A 14,778-nucleotide genomic window follows, 5' to 3' on the forward strand; every position below is an offset into this window, starting at 1 on the left:
GGGAAAGCAGCCGGGACGGAGTGTCCCTGTGAACCCTGTCCTGCTCCCCGCAGGAAACAAGGGGGGCAAGAAGCAGGGCAAGGAGCCCAGGCCCCGAACCGGGAGGGAGCTGGGGAGGGGGTCCCCCATGCCCCCCATGGCACATCGCTGGAGGAGGTGGGCTGCAATGTTGGGTGCAGAGCCTGGATGCGACCCGTCACCCCCAGCCAGGGCATGTGGCTCCCACCACCCATCCCAAGGCCAGAGATGGGCACCCTGCCCCTCGCCCTCAGGACCCCGTGCCGGTGGTGGGACCTGAGGCTGGAAGCGTCCATGGCAGCAACTGGTGCTGCAGGAGCAGACAAAGCCACTGCCAAGCAGTGCCCACATCCAGCCACAGCAGCCCTTTGTGTGCCCTGAAAAACAGCCGGGCGGGAGAAAGCCGGGGCTGCCGTGAGCCAGAGGGAGGAGGGCGGGGAGGGCTCCAGGAAGTGCCCTGGGTAAATAGTTGCTCTTGCAGATATTTTCAATGGCTTGAATGAGACTTTTCATTCTGCTGGGGGAAGGGTGGAAACAACCTGCCGCTCTGGCAGGGAATGCAATGGAGATAAAAGGTGGCTGCAGCACCAGAGTGCCATGGCTGCGCTGGGACTCCACACACACTCGCATCGCCCCCCAGCTTGGTTTAATTTCCAGCTCCAAGCCTGAATTTCCCCAGCTTCCACAGGAAGGGGCTCCCATGGGAAGCGGCTCACGAGGCCTCAGGCGGCCAGACCATGGCTAATGTGGATGTCTTTGATGCCAAACCATCCCCATGCCACAGGGAGCAGGGCTGGCTCCGAAACACACTCTCACAGCAGCTGGAGCCGCAGGAGCATCACAGCAAGCCAAGCCTCCCGCTGTGGGTCATCCTGACCGGCTCCTTTGGGAAATGCTGTAAATCCGCCTCCTGGGAATAATGCTGCTAAACCCAGCAGCAGCTCCTGCACAATCAGGCCCTCCTGAAGCAGGGGGGATCGAGTGTGGACCCTGTGTCCCAGTGAGGAAAGGACATTTTAGGCCATCTTTTTGTCACTGTTTATGGAACAAAGAGACTTTTGTCCACACTTGATGTTATCAGGTGTTAGTTTTAGTTTTAGGTCTGTAAGTTGGCAGGTTGTGCTGCTGCATGGGGAGGGAGGAAATCCTTGTGTTGTCCCTTGCGAGGGACATTTGCCCTTGGGCTCAGGCCAGAGGCACTCACTCACTTGGCCAGATAAGGGTTTCTTGCTCAAGCTGGGGAGTTCCTCAAAGCCCTAAAAGTTCCTAAAACCCCTCAAAGATCCAAAAAAACCTAAAAGCTCCTAAAAGCCCTAAAAATTCCTAAACCCCCTAAAAGTTCCTTAAAAGTCCTAAAAGATCCTAAAAACCTTAAAAGCTGCTAAAGCCCTTAAAGTTCCTAAAAGTCCTAAAAGATCCTAAAAGATCATAAAAACCTTAAAAGCTGCTAAAGCTCTTGAAGTTCCTAAAAGCCCTAAAAATTCCTAAAAGCCCTAAAAGTTCCTAAAGCCCTATAAGTTCCTAAATACCCTTAAAGTTCCTAAAAGCCCTAAAAGATCCTAAAAACTCCTCAAGGCCCTGGTGCTGGCGGTGGGCGAGCAGGAGCATGCTGGGCGAGTGTGGCGGCACAGCTGTGGGATGGGCAGGCTCCAGCAGGCAAGGGCACGTCCTGCTAAGTTGCTGCCAGCCAAGGTGAGGCAAGTACGGGCAGAGATGCCCTGGCACCATCTGAAGCTGAGGGTGAGCTGGCAAGTGCCAGCCCTGCTGCCAAGCAGTGACAGCCCCAGCCCAGGGTGTTGAGACCCCCTAGAAGCCCCTTGGGAGATCATGGTACTCCCAGGGAAGGTGCAACTGTGAGTGGGGCTCAGCCCAGCTCCAGTGGGCAGAGAAGGAGGGTGAGGATGAGGATGATGAAGATGAAGCAGACAAGTGCTGGTGGGAGGGTCACCCATCCAAATCCAGTGAGCAATGCCAGGGCAGCCTTGGATACCTCAGAGAATGGTGATCCTAGGGGAGCCCAAGGAAGCTCCGCAGCTGCCTTGAGTAGCTGTGGGTGCTCCCACTCCCCCATTGCCAGTGCTCCACCTCCTGAAGCCTTGCTCCTGAAAATATATTGAATGGGGAGGTGGGTCGCCCCAACCCTGCATCGAGGTTTCTCTGCCAGGCAGTGATAACAGCGACTCACCAGGTGCCAGAGCTGTAAATCCCAACCGTAGAGAGAGCAATAAACCTGACTGATTTGTTTAGTCTTGGCTTTGCAAATAAACCCATGATGATGCCAGAGAAGTCTGGGGGACGACTGGTCCCCAGAGGTATTTGCACAAGCACTGGGTGAGGATGGTCCCACAGGATGCAGGAACCAGTCTTGTCTGCTCCACAGCAGCCAAGTCTCAAAGTTGAACCCCAAAATAGAGCCAACGTCTGGCCCCTCCATTCCCAAATGGATTTACTCTCTTCCCTTAGCTGCTTGTTTCCCCAAAATCTGGAGGATTTGCAATATTTCCAGAGCTTTCCCCCTGGGGCTAGAGCTGGCACTGGAGCCTGAAGGCACCACAGTGACACCAAGCTGCCTTTCCTGGAGAAAAAAAGAATGGCACAACCCCCTCTGGCAGCCCGGCACTGGTCTCCTGCCTAATAAGGCGCAGGGGAAAGTAAACAGGATTATTTCTCCTTGGGGAGGTTAGATGGGCCAGCTCCCTGTTCTCCTGCCTGCAGTGCCCTGGGGCTCAGGTGAGCCGGCCCTGGTGCTGGGGGGCACCGGGGGGTGGTGGGAGGTGGGAGCCCACCCTGCACTCCCAGGGGACCTCAGGGAGTATTTTGACCCTGCTCCTGGCATAGCAGGGTGGGAAAAGTGTCTTTTCTGCCACTGGTCACCAGCAATGGGCTCAGCTCCCTGGGGACCATGGGTGCTGTGTTGCCATTGCCAGGCGGCAATGACCAAGTAATTGTTTTCCAAGCACCACCAGACACTGGAACAAGGTTTGTTCATGTGCCAGTGTTGGTGTATATGCAGGCACCAGCAGCAAGCGTGACTCACACTGCAAGACCTGAAATCTCGAGATGGGGAGGAAGGGGCACAGAAAGCACATCCTGAGAGCAACTGAGGGGGTGGAGCCGCTGCAGCTGGGATGCAACTCTCCCACGGTGGGGCTCATGGGTGACAAGCTGGGTGCTTGTCACACCACCAAACCCCCAGGCTTCTTATTTAATAGCTGAAGTCAGCTGCCAGAGTGGTGAGACATGCACAGCTCATCGCCACGTGGCAGTGCCCAGCGGGCTGGAAGGCCCCAAAGGGACGGGCTTTTGTGCTGGCCACCATCAGGAGATATGGATGCTTGGTGGCACTGGCTGCCCTTTGTGCATGGAACAAAGAACAAGAGCCAGCAGCTTCCTTCACTGCCCAGAACCAGGCCCTGGGAAGCAGCCAGAAAGGGAAACACTGATCGGCAGAGCAGCACAGAAAGGCAGACGGGCAGCGTGTCACCCTGTGAGACTGCCCAGTGGTGCCTGGTCCCCTGCCACCAGACCAGAAACGGGCAGCACCAGCAAATGGCACCTTGCTGGTGCACCCCGCAAGCTACAAGCATGGGGATGATGGGAACTCTCCTGCCACCACAGGTGGATTCACAGCCGTGCCAGCATCACTGCGGTATGATGTTGCTCTGCATCCCAGCAGGCAGAGCAGGATGCTCAAATCCAAAATCTCAGGCACCAGGAAAGGCAAAACCGTGGGTGCAGTTCTGGGTTAAAAGCCTGGTGATGCACCAGGGCCTCAGGGCTGACTCGCCACCTCCCACCAATGGTTTTAGTCCCTGTAATTTGTCCTCGCTGTCTATTTCCCACAGGCTGGACTGCTTAAACCCTGATAAAGCATTTGGTTGTGTTGAACAGCACTGCTCAGGGTCTGCCTTCCTAAGTGAGAGCAGGAGGAAAGCCAAGTTATCAGTTCACTTACTCACTTCCCACCCACTCTGCTGCCCTGGCACATTCACCCAGTGCCAAGCTGAAGCCCTCCTCATCCGTTTGCCCGCTGACCCAGGGCTGCAGGTGGCCTCCATCCTCATGCTGGCTTTGGGGCAAGCAGGAGGGCTTTTGGTGGGGTGCTGTTGTGGGTGAAAACCTGGGCTCTGGGGGGGCTTAAAGGTGCCACAGCCTTACAGCCACACTTGCCAGCCCACAGCCGTGCTGGCACCAAATAGGTTGGGGAGGATGTAGCTGGAGAGATCCTGCTTCTGCCTGTCCCAAGTGAGGTGATCCAGTAGCAGCCCCCCGAGGGGGCTCAGATGTCCCCTCCCGGCTGTCAGGGGGCTCCTCTGCGCCACTAACCAGCACCGCCTACCAGCAGCACCGGTGGCCTGCGTCGCTGCCAGCCAGTTCTGCCGTGTGCACAGTCCAGAACGGGGACCATCTTTGAAATCCTCTTGCCATCTAGTGGGACCTTCACTAATGACAAGGCAGAGCATGGCTGCTAGCTCTGCCGGCTCTGCCTGCTGTGGGGCTGGGGATGACAAGGTGGCAGCAGACAGCTGCAGGATCTGGGCCAGAGCTGCAACACTCCTCTGGCAGTGGAGGAGACCCACATCAGCAATTAAACAGCACTTTTAATGAGAAGTGTCTGCCTTCAGCAGAAGAAGTCAGTGTTGGTTACTAATGGAAGGGCTGCAAGCCGTCAGGGCTGCCCTGGGCTGGCATTGTGGCAGCTGCGGTCCCCAGGGGAGCACAGCACCTGCGGGGCCCCGAGCTGCAGCCCCCCAGCAGCAGGCAGCTCCCGCTGCCCAGAAATCCAGCTTTGCAGCCCAAATACTTCCCCTGAAGAAACCCGCAGCATCCACAGTGCTCTCTGTCAAGCCTGAGGGATGCTGCCACGCTGCATCCTTGGCGAGCAGCCCCCAAGCACCCCTCACAGCCCCTCACCCTGGCATTGGGGCACATTATCTGGACATGTTGCTGACAGAGCCCGGCTTGCTCTGGCGGTGCACAGTGATGTACCAGAGGCAGACAAAGAGACCTGTGGGTGAGTGGCAATGCGGTCACTGCCATGGGTGCATCGAGCTCCTGCGAGGAGCAGGAAGGTGACGAGGACCCCACTGCTCCCAACCCTTGTCCACCAAACCCTCCCCAGTGCTCCCCACCAACCTTGCAGGGAGTTGAGGATGGTGAAGAGGTAGAGCTGGGGGACGAGGAAGATGCCAAAGCTGAAGAAGGCCAGGCCCCAGGTGGTGCCCAGTAGGCAGGTGAGCCCGAGCACCGTTGCCCAGTCCTTCCTCGCCTGCCCCTTCTGCTGCCGTATCCTCTGCAGTATCATCACCACCCTCCCCAGCACCAGTGTGTTGAAGAGCAGGATGAGGCCAGCATAGCAGAGGGTGGTGTAATGGGCCGACGGGCTGGTGAGCCAGCACCTGGTGGAGGGGACTGTCTTGGGGACAAGGGCCAGCACCCCCGAGAAGGAGCTGGGCATGGGAGGAACATGGCAGTGGGTGCCCGACACACAGTGAGATGGAGGCAGGCAGCCGGCAGAGCTGAGCTCATCAAAAAGTGGCACCCAGCAGGGCACCAACATAGGTCTGGCTCCTGCTGGCCCCAGCCCTGGGACAGCCCCATGTGCCTGGTGCGCCCAACGTGCCAAGGCTGCATAGAGTGCCTAGTGTGCCCCATGTGGCCAGGGTATCTGGTATGCCCAAGGTGCATGGTATGCTTGAAGTGCCCAGGGTGCCTGGTGTGCCAGGGGTGCCTGGGGTCTATGGGGTGCCCAGTGTACCCAGGGTGCCCAGGGAGCTGGCAGCCCCCTTCACTCACATAGTCACGTTCCTGTAGCCTTCAGAGGTGCTGATGGTGTGGTACCCATACGTATCTCTCTTGAAGACAAAAACAGCCACCACAGCCAGAATGGGCAGACCTGCAGGACCAGGGACAGGCTGTGTGGGGCCATGCTGGGGCAGCTGTGCTGCAGGCAGGTGTGAGCAGGCAGGGCTGAGTGGGTGCCCACTCACCCCAAGCGAAGAGGCAGAGCTTGAGGAGGTAGTGCTGGATGTAGATGTTGTAGACCTTGACGAGGAGGAGGAGGAGGTGGAAGGCCTCAGCAGCCATCCATGCCAGGGTGCAGAGAAGGCCAGTGTGCAGCAGGGCAGCGGTGACCCGGCAGAGCCCCTCAGCACTGGCAGCCAGTGCTGTGCTCAGCAGGAAGCAGCAGTTGAGCACGAGCAGTGCAGCCAGGAGGTGCATGTGGATCCTGGTCGTGTTGTCCCTCAGCCGCTGCCTGCAAGAGAGAGGAGGGCAGGGGGTGCTCGTGGGTGCCTGCCAGACGGCACAGCACTGCATGACACAGCCCAACATGGGATGCATGGCATGGCAGGGGAGGGCATGGTATAGCACAGCCCAACGTGGCATGCATGGCATGGCACAGCAAAATGTGGCATGCACAGCATGGCATGGCATGGCTCTACCTGGAGAAGTAGCAGAGCAGGAGGGTGCAGAGGGTGGCGGCAGCCGAGAGGGAGCAGCCAATGGTGCTGATATGGGTGAGCGATGCCAGCTGGGCTGGGTTCAGGGTGCCTGCTGGGAGCTACCAGGAGTGGGGAGGGAGGGGGTGAGCCAGGGCAGGTCCTGTGGCAGCACCCACCCACTGGGAAAGGGGGGGACCCCTTGCAAAACCAACCCCCTGGCCACCCTCTCCTGCAGGACACTCGCCATACACCCTGTACCCCCACATACAACCTGAACCCACACCTCCAGGGAGGAGGAAGAAGGATGGAGGGAAGGGGAAAAGAGGAAGATGGAAGGAGGAAGATGGAAGGAGGGAAGGAGGAAGGAGGGAAGGAGAAAGGAGGATGGAGAAAGATGGAAGTAGGGAAGGAGGAAGGAGGAAAGAAGGAAGTGGGAAGCAGGGAAATAAGGAAGGAGGAAGGAGACAGGAGGAAGAGGGAACGAGGAAGAAGCAAGGAGGGAACAAGGAAAGGAGGAAGAGGGGAGGAGGAAAGAAGGAAGGAGGAGGAAGGAGGAAGCAGAAAGGGAAGGAGGAAGGAACATGGGGGTAGGAGGAAGAAGGGAGGAGGAAGGAGGGCTATGGACCAGCAGGACGGCGAAGTAGGTGAGGTGGTCACAGTGGCAGATAATGGTGCCCTCCCTGTGCGTAGTCTTGCAGCCCTCCCTGCTCCAGCTGCCTGTGCTGCCCGCACCTGCCGGAGAGCTGCTGTCAGAGGGTGGCACAATGGCCAGGGCACGAGGACATTGAGGGGACGTCAAGCCCTGCCAGGGCTGCCCAGGAGGCAGACAGGTGATGCCTTCGGGGTGGCACCAGGCTGGCATTGCCCCCATTCTGGCCACAGCCACACTTACCGGCTCCGGGCTGCCAGAAGACGCAGGTGGCATTGGAGGCATCCTGGTGGAAAGGGGACAGAGGGGGAGAGCTGGGGACCCTCTGTGCTCCACGGGGACCCCAGAAACCTTCTGGTCCCAGTGCAGAGGGGACACCTTCTCTTTCCCTAACTCGAGGGGAAATGCTGGTGCTGGGGACCCCCGCCCCCGTCTTGTGCCTGCAATGGAGACCTGCTCACCAGCACCATGTCATGCCAGAACTGGATCTCCACGGGGCGGCTAAGCTCAGCCACATGCTCACTGTGCAGGAAGGCTCCCAGAACGTCGTTGTTCAGCATGGAGCTGTTGTGGGCATCCTGCAAGAGTCGGGGTGCCTGTGGGGAGAGTCCTGGGTCCCCAGGACATCCCACCCACCCCCGAGTATCTCAGCGGGAGGTGGGTGATGGGGCAGGTGTGCTGCTGGCCGAGGATGCTCAGGGGATCTGTGCAAGGACCTGAGGCTCACCTGGAAGATGCAGGGGCTGTGGATGTAGATGCAGACGAGCTTCTGCTCCACCCCTCGCACCCGGACGCCCTCCACGAGCTCCGCCGGGAAGTTCATGGCATGTCTGAGCCTCCTGCCACCACCTGGCTTCATATCCTGCACCAGCAGGCAGGGGAGAGATGGGTTTGGCTGCCCCATGCTCAGTTGGCTTGGGGGGGTCAGGGTGCTGCCCTGGCTGCCGCACCTAGCACAGCCACCCCAGTTACCGGCACAGCCCCACGGCATTCCCTGGCCCCAGCAGCAGCTCCAGCTCTGCAACAGTGCCAGCGGATGTGCAGATATGGCAGCAACTCCTGCCTCAACATCGGAGCCCTCCCAGCCCATAGCACATGGGAGGGCTGTGGGTGGTGGGGTCTGCCTCCCATGGGTGGGCACACCTGTCCTGCCAGCCCTGCCATGGGGCAAGAATGGGGCAGACAGCATTGCACTGGGATGCTTTCCCAGCGGGATTTCACATCTTGGTGGGCTCCCCTAGACAGTCTGTGCTCCCAGGTCCCAACTCGGCGGTCCCAGCTGGCAGGAAGGTACCCCTACCTGCAAAACTTGCCTTGTCCTGCAGGAAGGGACCTTAGGCTAGAGCAGTTGGACCTCCCCAGCAGGGCAGCCCTGCAGCTGGGGGGAAGTGCCATGGTACTGCCACGCAACCCCCTTGTGATGGGGAAGTAACCCTGTGTGCTCCTCACTGCGGTTTCCCTCTCCCTTCCCACCGCAGGGAGGTGGGGGCCAGGGCTTCCCTTTTTGTAAATCAGAAGAGCTTCAGGATGGAAATACTGGCTTTCGGCTGCAGAACACGCTCTGGCTTTAGAAGCCCCTGGATTTATCCCAGCAACAGTGCTGAGGACCTGCAGGCCCATCTGCCTGAGGCACCTTGGCAGAGCTGCGTCTCAGGAGGCTTTGCTGGCGTAAAGCATCCTTGGAAGATGATGGAAACTGAGTGTGGGCAAGCATTAGCCACCCAAGCATCCCCCTGGCACCTCCCACCGGGGGTGGAGGGACGGAGGGGGGCCATGGGGGTACTGGCATCCCCTGGGAATAGTCCCAGCAGCACTGGGGGAACCAACCATCCTGCTGCTGAGGTTTAACCCTCTGAAGTGCTCAGTCATGAACTTGAACACGTAGATCTCAATCATGCTGCCCGTGAAGTTGTATTTCTCCTGGTGGACCAGCTTCTCTTCCAGACGGTTTAACCTGCACAGGAGGGTGTTCAGGACAGGGTGCAGCAGGATTTGGCCCTTGTGGGTCTGTGGAGCTGTGGGGGGTCTGGGGAATAATGGGGCAGGAGCCAGTGCTCACCTCTCCCTGGCATGGAGGGCACTGCCACAGCCCTGCTGCAGCTTCTTCTCCAGGGTGTCCACGTCACTCTCCATCTCCTCCAGCTCTGATGGAGCCATTTTGGGAGCTGAGCCTTGGCGTACAGCACCCTGCCCCGGTCCCCATCCCACCCCAGTCCAGGGAGCCCCAAACGGCCCCAAAAGCACCCAGCCCAACACCAGCATGGGAGAGGAAGCCCTCTCTACCTTGAGCCTGCAGGACAGATGTGGTGATGCAGAGGACAAGGGTGATCAGCAGTGGGGTGGACATCATCATGGTCCTCTCCTGCAAAAGGCACCCGGGACCTGGACAGCAAAATCCCTGGCAAGCAGCCCGTGAGCCAGAAGGGTCTCCAGCATGCTCTACTGCAGTGCCGGGGCTTGCTGGCAACAGCCCAGCACCGAGCTGGGGAGGCGGAAGCGTCCCCGGCTCAGGGCAAGGGGAAGGTGGGTGACAGCAAGATTTGCATCCACTGCAACACTGCACTCAGTGCCACTCACAGCAACGCCTGCCGCAGTAACACCGCCAGCACCGAAAGCAGCCAGGGAGAGGCTGAGAGTCCACTGGTGCTGGGGTGCAACCCCTATGCACAAATGGTTTTTACTGTTGATGCAGCGTTAGGATTGATGCTTTGAGGTGCTGAGGCTGGTGATGGCCAGCATGGCTGGAACCTCCCTGGGCCAGAGCAGCAGTACAGTGGGCAGCGTGTTGGGCAGCTGCCTGCACAGGCTGCCCTCTGACCCCCATCAAGGGACAGCCACCATGTGCTCTTTAGGATGTTTTGCAATAAATAACCTTTTTACTTCTCACCGTCGTAACCCTTGCATCCCTGTGGCACCCAATGCAGGCACTTGCCCCGACCTCCCCTGCCACCTGGCACACCCCAGCAATGCCAAATGCCATCCCTGCCACCACCGAGACAGAGAGGATGTCATTCCCTCACTGTACCCTCCGGAAGTGACAGAGCTCAGGTGTCACTTCAGGTCAGTTTTGCCTTCATGGGGAGCAGCTTGGTGCCCCAGCGAACCCCCAGTGCCATGCTGGTCCCCCACATCCCCCCCTCACTCTGGAAAGGCCCCTACCTTGGGCACAGGGCAGCTCTCAGTGTCGGCACCACCACGGTGGGGTTGGCCGCTGCAGCTCTATCTGCACAGCGGTTTGGGCAGCAGAAAAGGAAGTGTTCGTATGCAGATGAGCAGATTAAATCAAGAGAGATTTTAAATTTCCTTTTGCTTACTCTTTTTCGCAGCCTGGTGACGGACTGGGGCGGCGGGGGGGAGCATCGCTGGCACCACCAAACCCCAAGGACATGGCAGAGAGCTGTGATTCAGCGTGGCCCAAAGACAACCTGGTCCCTGGGCATGTCTGATACAATTAACCTTCTGCCTCTAATGAGCTTCTCCCTGCCACTGGCTCACCAGCAACCCATACTCTCCCATGCTGAGGGGCCTGACCGGCCACTGTGACAGCACCGACACCATGGTGGTGCCACCAGGGCAGGAGCTGGGCTCCAAGCAGAGCATCGACACAGCACGGTTTGATAAGTGTCAGAAGTCAAGCCAGCGTGGCAGAAGGCCAACGTGGCTGAGCAGGGATCTGCTGCTAGGACACAGGTGGAAAAGGAAAGCATATAGACATTGGGAGCAAGGACAGGCGACACGGGAGGACTACAGAGGTGCTCTTTGCTACTGTAGGGAGAAAATTCGTGCAGCCAAAGCTTGATTAGCATTCAAGCTGGCCAGCACTGTGAAGGACAACAAAAAGGGCTTTTTAAAATATGTTAATAGCAAAAGGAGGATCAGAAATAACATTGGTCCATTGCTTGATGAGGTTGGTCACCTCACAAATAGGGATATAGACAAAGTGGAGATGTTTAATGCCTTCTTTGCCTCTGTCTGCAACACTGTTGATGGGCCCTGGGACCCCCAGAACCCTGTGTTGGAAGACCGTGTCTGGGAGGATGATAAACTCCCAGCTGACCCTGAACATGTTTGAGATTTGTTGCTCCAGCTGGATGTGGATAAGATTATGGGGCCCGATGGGATTCATGCAAGGGTATGGAAAGAGCTGGCCAATGTCATCATAGAACCTCTCTCCATTATTTTTCAACAGTCTTGGGAGTCTGGAGAGGTCCCAGTTGACTGGAAGCTGGCAAATGTTGTCTCCATTTTCAAGAAGGGTAAGAAGGAAGACCCTGGTAGTTACAGGCCTGTCAGTCTCACTTCAGTGCTGGTAAAATTATGGAGAAGGTTATTCTGGGAATTATTGAAAAGCACTTGAGAGACAATGCAGTCATCAGTCATGGCCAGCATGGGTTCATGAGGGGAAAGTCCTGCTTAACCAACTTAATTTCCTTTTACGACAAGGTCACACATCTAGTTGACCAAGGGAAGCCAGTAATGTGATGTTTTGGGATTTTAGCAAAGCTTTTGATACTCTCACAGTATTCTTCTGGATAAACTGTGCAGCACACAGCTAGACAAGTCCATAATAAGTTGGGTGAGCAATTGGCTGATGGGTCAGACTCAAAAGACTTATAGTAAATGGGGCCACATCAGGCTAGCAGCCAGTCACCAGTGGGGTTCCCCAGGGCTCAACTTCAGGCCCAGTGCTCTTTAATGTTTTTATAAATGATCTGGATGCAGGAGTCAAATGTACATTAAGTAAGTTTACTAACTAAGAGGAGCTGTGGACTCCCTCGAGGCTAAAGAGACGTTACAGAGAGATCTGGGCAGACTAGAGAGCTGGGCAATCACCAACCATATGAAATTTATCAAGAGCAAGTGCCGGATTCTCCGCCTGGGATAGGGTAATCCTGGTTATATGTACAATTGGGGGATGAGAGGCTGAAGAATAGCTCTACGGAAAGAGATCTGGGGTTTGGGTTGATGGCAAGTTGAATGTGAGTCAACAGTGTGCTCTGGCAGCCAAAGGGGCCAACTATGTCCTGGGGTATCATCAAGCACAGCATCGCTAGCCAGTCGAGGGAAGCGATTGTCCCTCGCACTGCGCTGGTGCAATGCCACCTCAAGTACTGTGTGCAGTTTTGGGCACCTCAATATAAGAAGGACATCAAACCATTAGACTGTGTCCAGAGGAGGGTGACGAAGATTTATTTTTCCCTGCTTTGCTTGATGCTGGGGGAGAAAAGGGTGTCAGTGTCCCATGGCATCATTTCCCCATCCCGTGAGAAACAAATCCTCCTGGCCGCTTGTATTTCCCAAATTTTTGGCTGAGAAGCACCCAGCAAAGAGAAAAATATTGGGGGAAAATGGTCATTTGGGGCTTTGCTGCTTGGTCAGGAGCAGGATTGAGCCAGCACCGGGATGTGCAGGGATGCAGGGACAGTGCTTGTGTGGCCATCTGGGACCCGCTCACCCATAGGGACCTTTGGGTGGCAATGTCCCATTCCCCCCTGGGTCCCCTCCCAAACCCCAGCCTCCAACTCATGGATTTGGAGCAGAGCAACGCCAATCCTGCAGGAGCAGATGGAGCCACAGGGAAGAAGGGTCTCCTGCAGCCGGCAGGTTCTGGCTCCAGCAGCCAGCACCAGCCCCCTGGCACTGCAGCCACAGCGCCAGTGGCTCCAGGACCCCTAAAACCCTGAAGAGGCCCAGGCTAGAAAGAAGCCTGGCAAGCTGAAGTCTGGCAGTTGCAGCCCCATGTGCCTTGCACTTGTGCGTTGGCACGCCTGTGTGCAATTACCCATGCAAATGTGTGTGAGAATGCCCACTTGTGAGCATGCTCCTGTGCAAGCCCCTCTATACACTACACTCGTGTGCAAACACCCACAAGCAAGCATGCTCTTGTGCCTGCAAGCATCCATGAGCAACTGCAACCACATGCAAACAGCAAGGTGCAACCTCTCGCATGAAAACACTTGCATACAACACGCTTGTGCACAAGCATGCCTGTGCACAGCCTTGTGCAAACACTTACAACACATAAGCAGGCATCGCTGTTGCACGCACTCCTTGGTGCACACTTGCATGCAACCCACCTGCATGTAAAAATGCCTACAGAAACACCCGCGAGCAAGCTCTCCCGTGGGCAAACATCCACCTGCACGCATGTGCAAGCATGCCAGCGTGCACCCACATGCAATACGTGTGCATCGCTGTGCACGGCCTCCCACGTGCAAACACCCTTGTGAAGGCACCACGAGCATAACCGCTTGGAAACCCACGCGTGCAAGCACGCACACACGAGCAAACCTCCCCCCTCCGTGCCAAAAGCAGCGTGGAAGACCCCACGGAAGCAGAACACGCACCCGCGAAGACGGGCTGGGTTCCGGCAGCGGGACCGGCCCCCCCCGGGCGCGGGGCGGGAGCGGCGGGGGGAGGAAGAGGAGGAGGAGGGGGAGGAGGAGGAGGAGACTCGGCCGGCAGCGCCCCGGCCCGTGCGGGCTGCCCGCACCGCCGCCGCGCCGACACCGGTGAGGGAGCGGGGCGGGCCGGGCCGGGCCGGCGGGCGGGCGGGACGCGGCACCGACGGCAACGGCGCGACGGGAAACTTGCGGAAAACTTTGGCGGGGGGGGCAGCCGCGCCGGGCCGGGCCAGGCCGGGCCGGGCCGGGCGGTACCGGGCTGTACTGCGCAGAACAGGGCCGAGCGGAGCCGAGCCGAGCCGAGCCGTGCCGGGCGGTACCGGCCGTACCGGGCCGTGCGGGACGGAACAGGACGGGGCGGGGCGGGCGCGGAGGAATGCGGCGGCTCCCGCAGGCCAGGGCGCGTCACCGCCGGCGGCGGAGTGGCAGCGTCCGCGGCCAATGGGGAGGCGCGGGGGGCGGGCGGTTCCGCCCCCGCCGGGAGACCGGGGCGGCCGGCGGGGGCCGCGCGCCGGGAGAGAGGGGGCGGCAGGGGAAGCGCGCGCCCCGCGGCGTTCCTGGGGTGCCGCGATCCACGCGCGCTCCCACGGCCCCCGCACGACTTCCGGTGCTCCACGCGTGCTCTTCGTGCGTGTTCCAGGAGTGCCCGTGATGCAGGCATGCACCCCGTGGGTGTTGCACGTGTGCCCGCTCTCCACGTGTGATCCCCGTGGGTGTTTCAGGGGTGTCCGTGATCCATGCGTGCTCCCCGTGGGTGCTGCATGGGTACTTGTGCTCCATGCATGTTCCCCATGGGCGCTGTGTGGGTACTGGTGCTCCAGCACCAGCTCTCACAGCCCGGACGGATTTGGAGGCAGGTCTGGGCTGCACTGTCCTGAAAACCTGCCGGAAGGCTGTGGGCTGGCTGTGGCTGGACTCTGTACTTATCCCATTAGGGCGTGCAGCAGCCTCCCATTAAGGTTTCCTGGAGTGGTTTACCCGCCTGGCTGAGCTGGGACGTGAGGTCCATGCCGGGATGTAGGCGGTCAGTGCCAGCCCTTTGTTGCAGCGTCACCAGAGAGCATGTCCAGCTGCCTCGGCATGCATTCTGCCACCACACCACTTTGGCAGCTCTGTTTTTTCTTCCGGAGCTGTTCCTGCCTTGTTGGCACTGAATCCAGGCTTTAACCCTCTCTGGAGCTGTCAGGGTACTGCTGGGTCCCCCTGCCACAGCACCAGGGACGGTCTTGGAGGCCTGCAGATGGTGTCATCCAGATGACCTCAT

The 14,778-nt window shown here is 58.6% G+C and overlaps 1 protein-coding gene across 1 annotated transcript; it reads right to left on the minus strand.

Moving 5' to 3' along the window:
• Positions 1-4,949: 4,949 nt before the first annotated feature.
• Positions 4,950-10,668, minus strand: ADGRG5 (adhesion G protein-coupled receptor G5). The gene is made up of 13 exons (XM_075715705.1): positions 10,606-10,668; positions 9,394-9,508; positions 9,170-9,281; positions 8,938-9,064; positions 7,838-7,972; positions 7,572-7,688; positions 7,354-7,396; positions 7,087-7,193; positions 6,462-6,580; positions 6,009-6,274; positions 5,815-5,914; positions 5,155-5,417; positions 4,950-5,026 (listed from the first exon to the last, which is right to left on the minus strand). The coding sequence occupies exons 1-13, from the start codon at positions 10,666-10,668 to the stop codon at positions 4,950-4,952; spliced, it is 1,644 nt and encodes a 547-aa protein (XP_075571820.1).
• Positions 10,669-14,778: the final 4,110 nt, after the last annotated feature.

Source organism: Pelecanus crispus, chromosome 8 (genome assembly GCF_030463565.1).
Source record: "Pelecanus crispus isolate bPelCri1 chromosome 8, bPelCri1.pri, whole genome shotgun sequence".
Lineage (NCBI taxonomy): Eukaryota > Metazoa > Chordata > Aves > Pelecaniformes > Pelecanidae > Pelecanus > Pelecanus crispus.

Coding starts and splice junctions, on each gene's coding strand:
- ADGRG5 (XM_075715705.1), bottom strand. CDS start 10,668: ATGGTGTCGGTGCTGTCACAGTGGCCGGTCAGGCCCCTCAGCATGGGA. Junction 7,973..8,937: donor TAAACCTCAGCAGCAGGATG/GTTGGTTCCCCC, acceptor CTGCTGGTGCAG/GATATGAAGCCAGGTGGTGG. Junction 7,397..7,571: donor TCTGGCATGACATGGTGCTG/GTGAGCAGGTCT, acceptor CCTTTCCACCAG/GATGCCTCCAATGCCACCTG.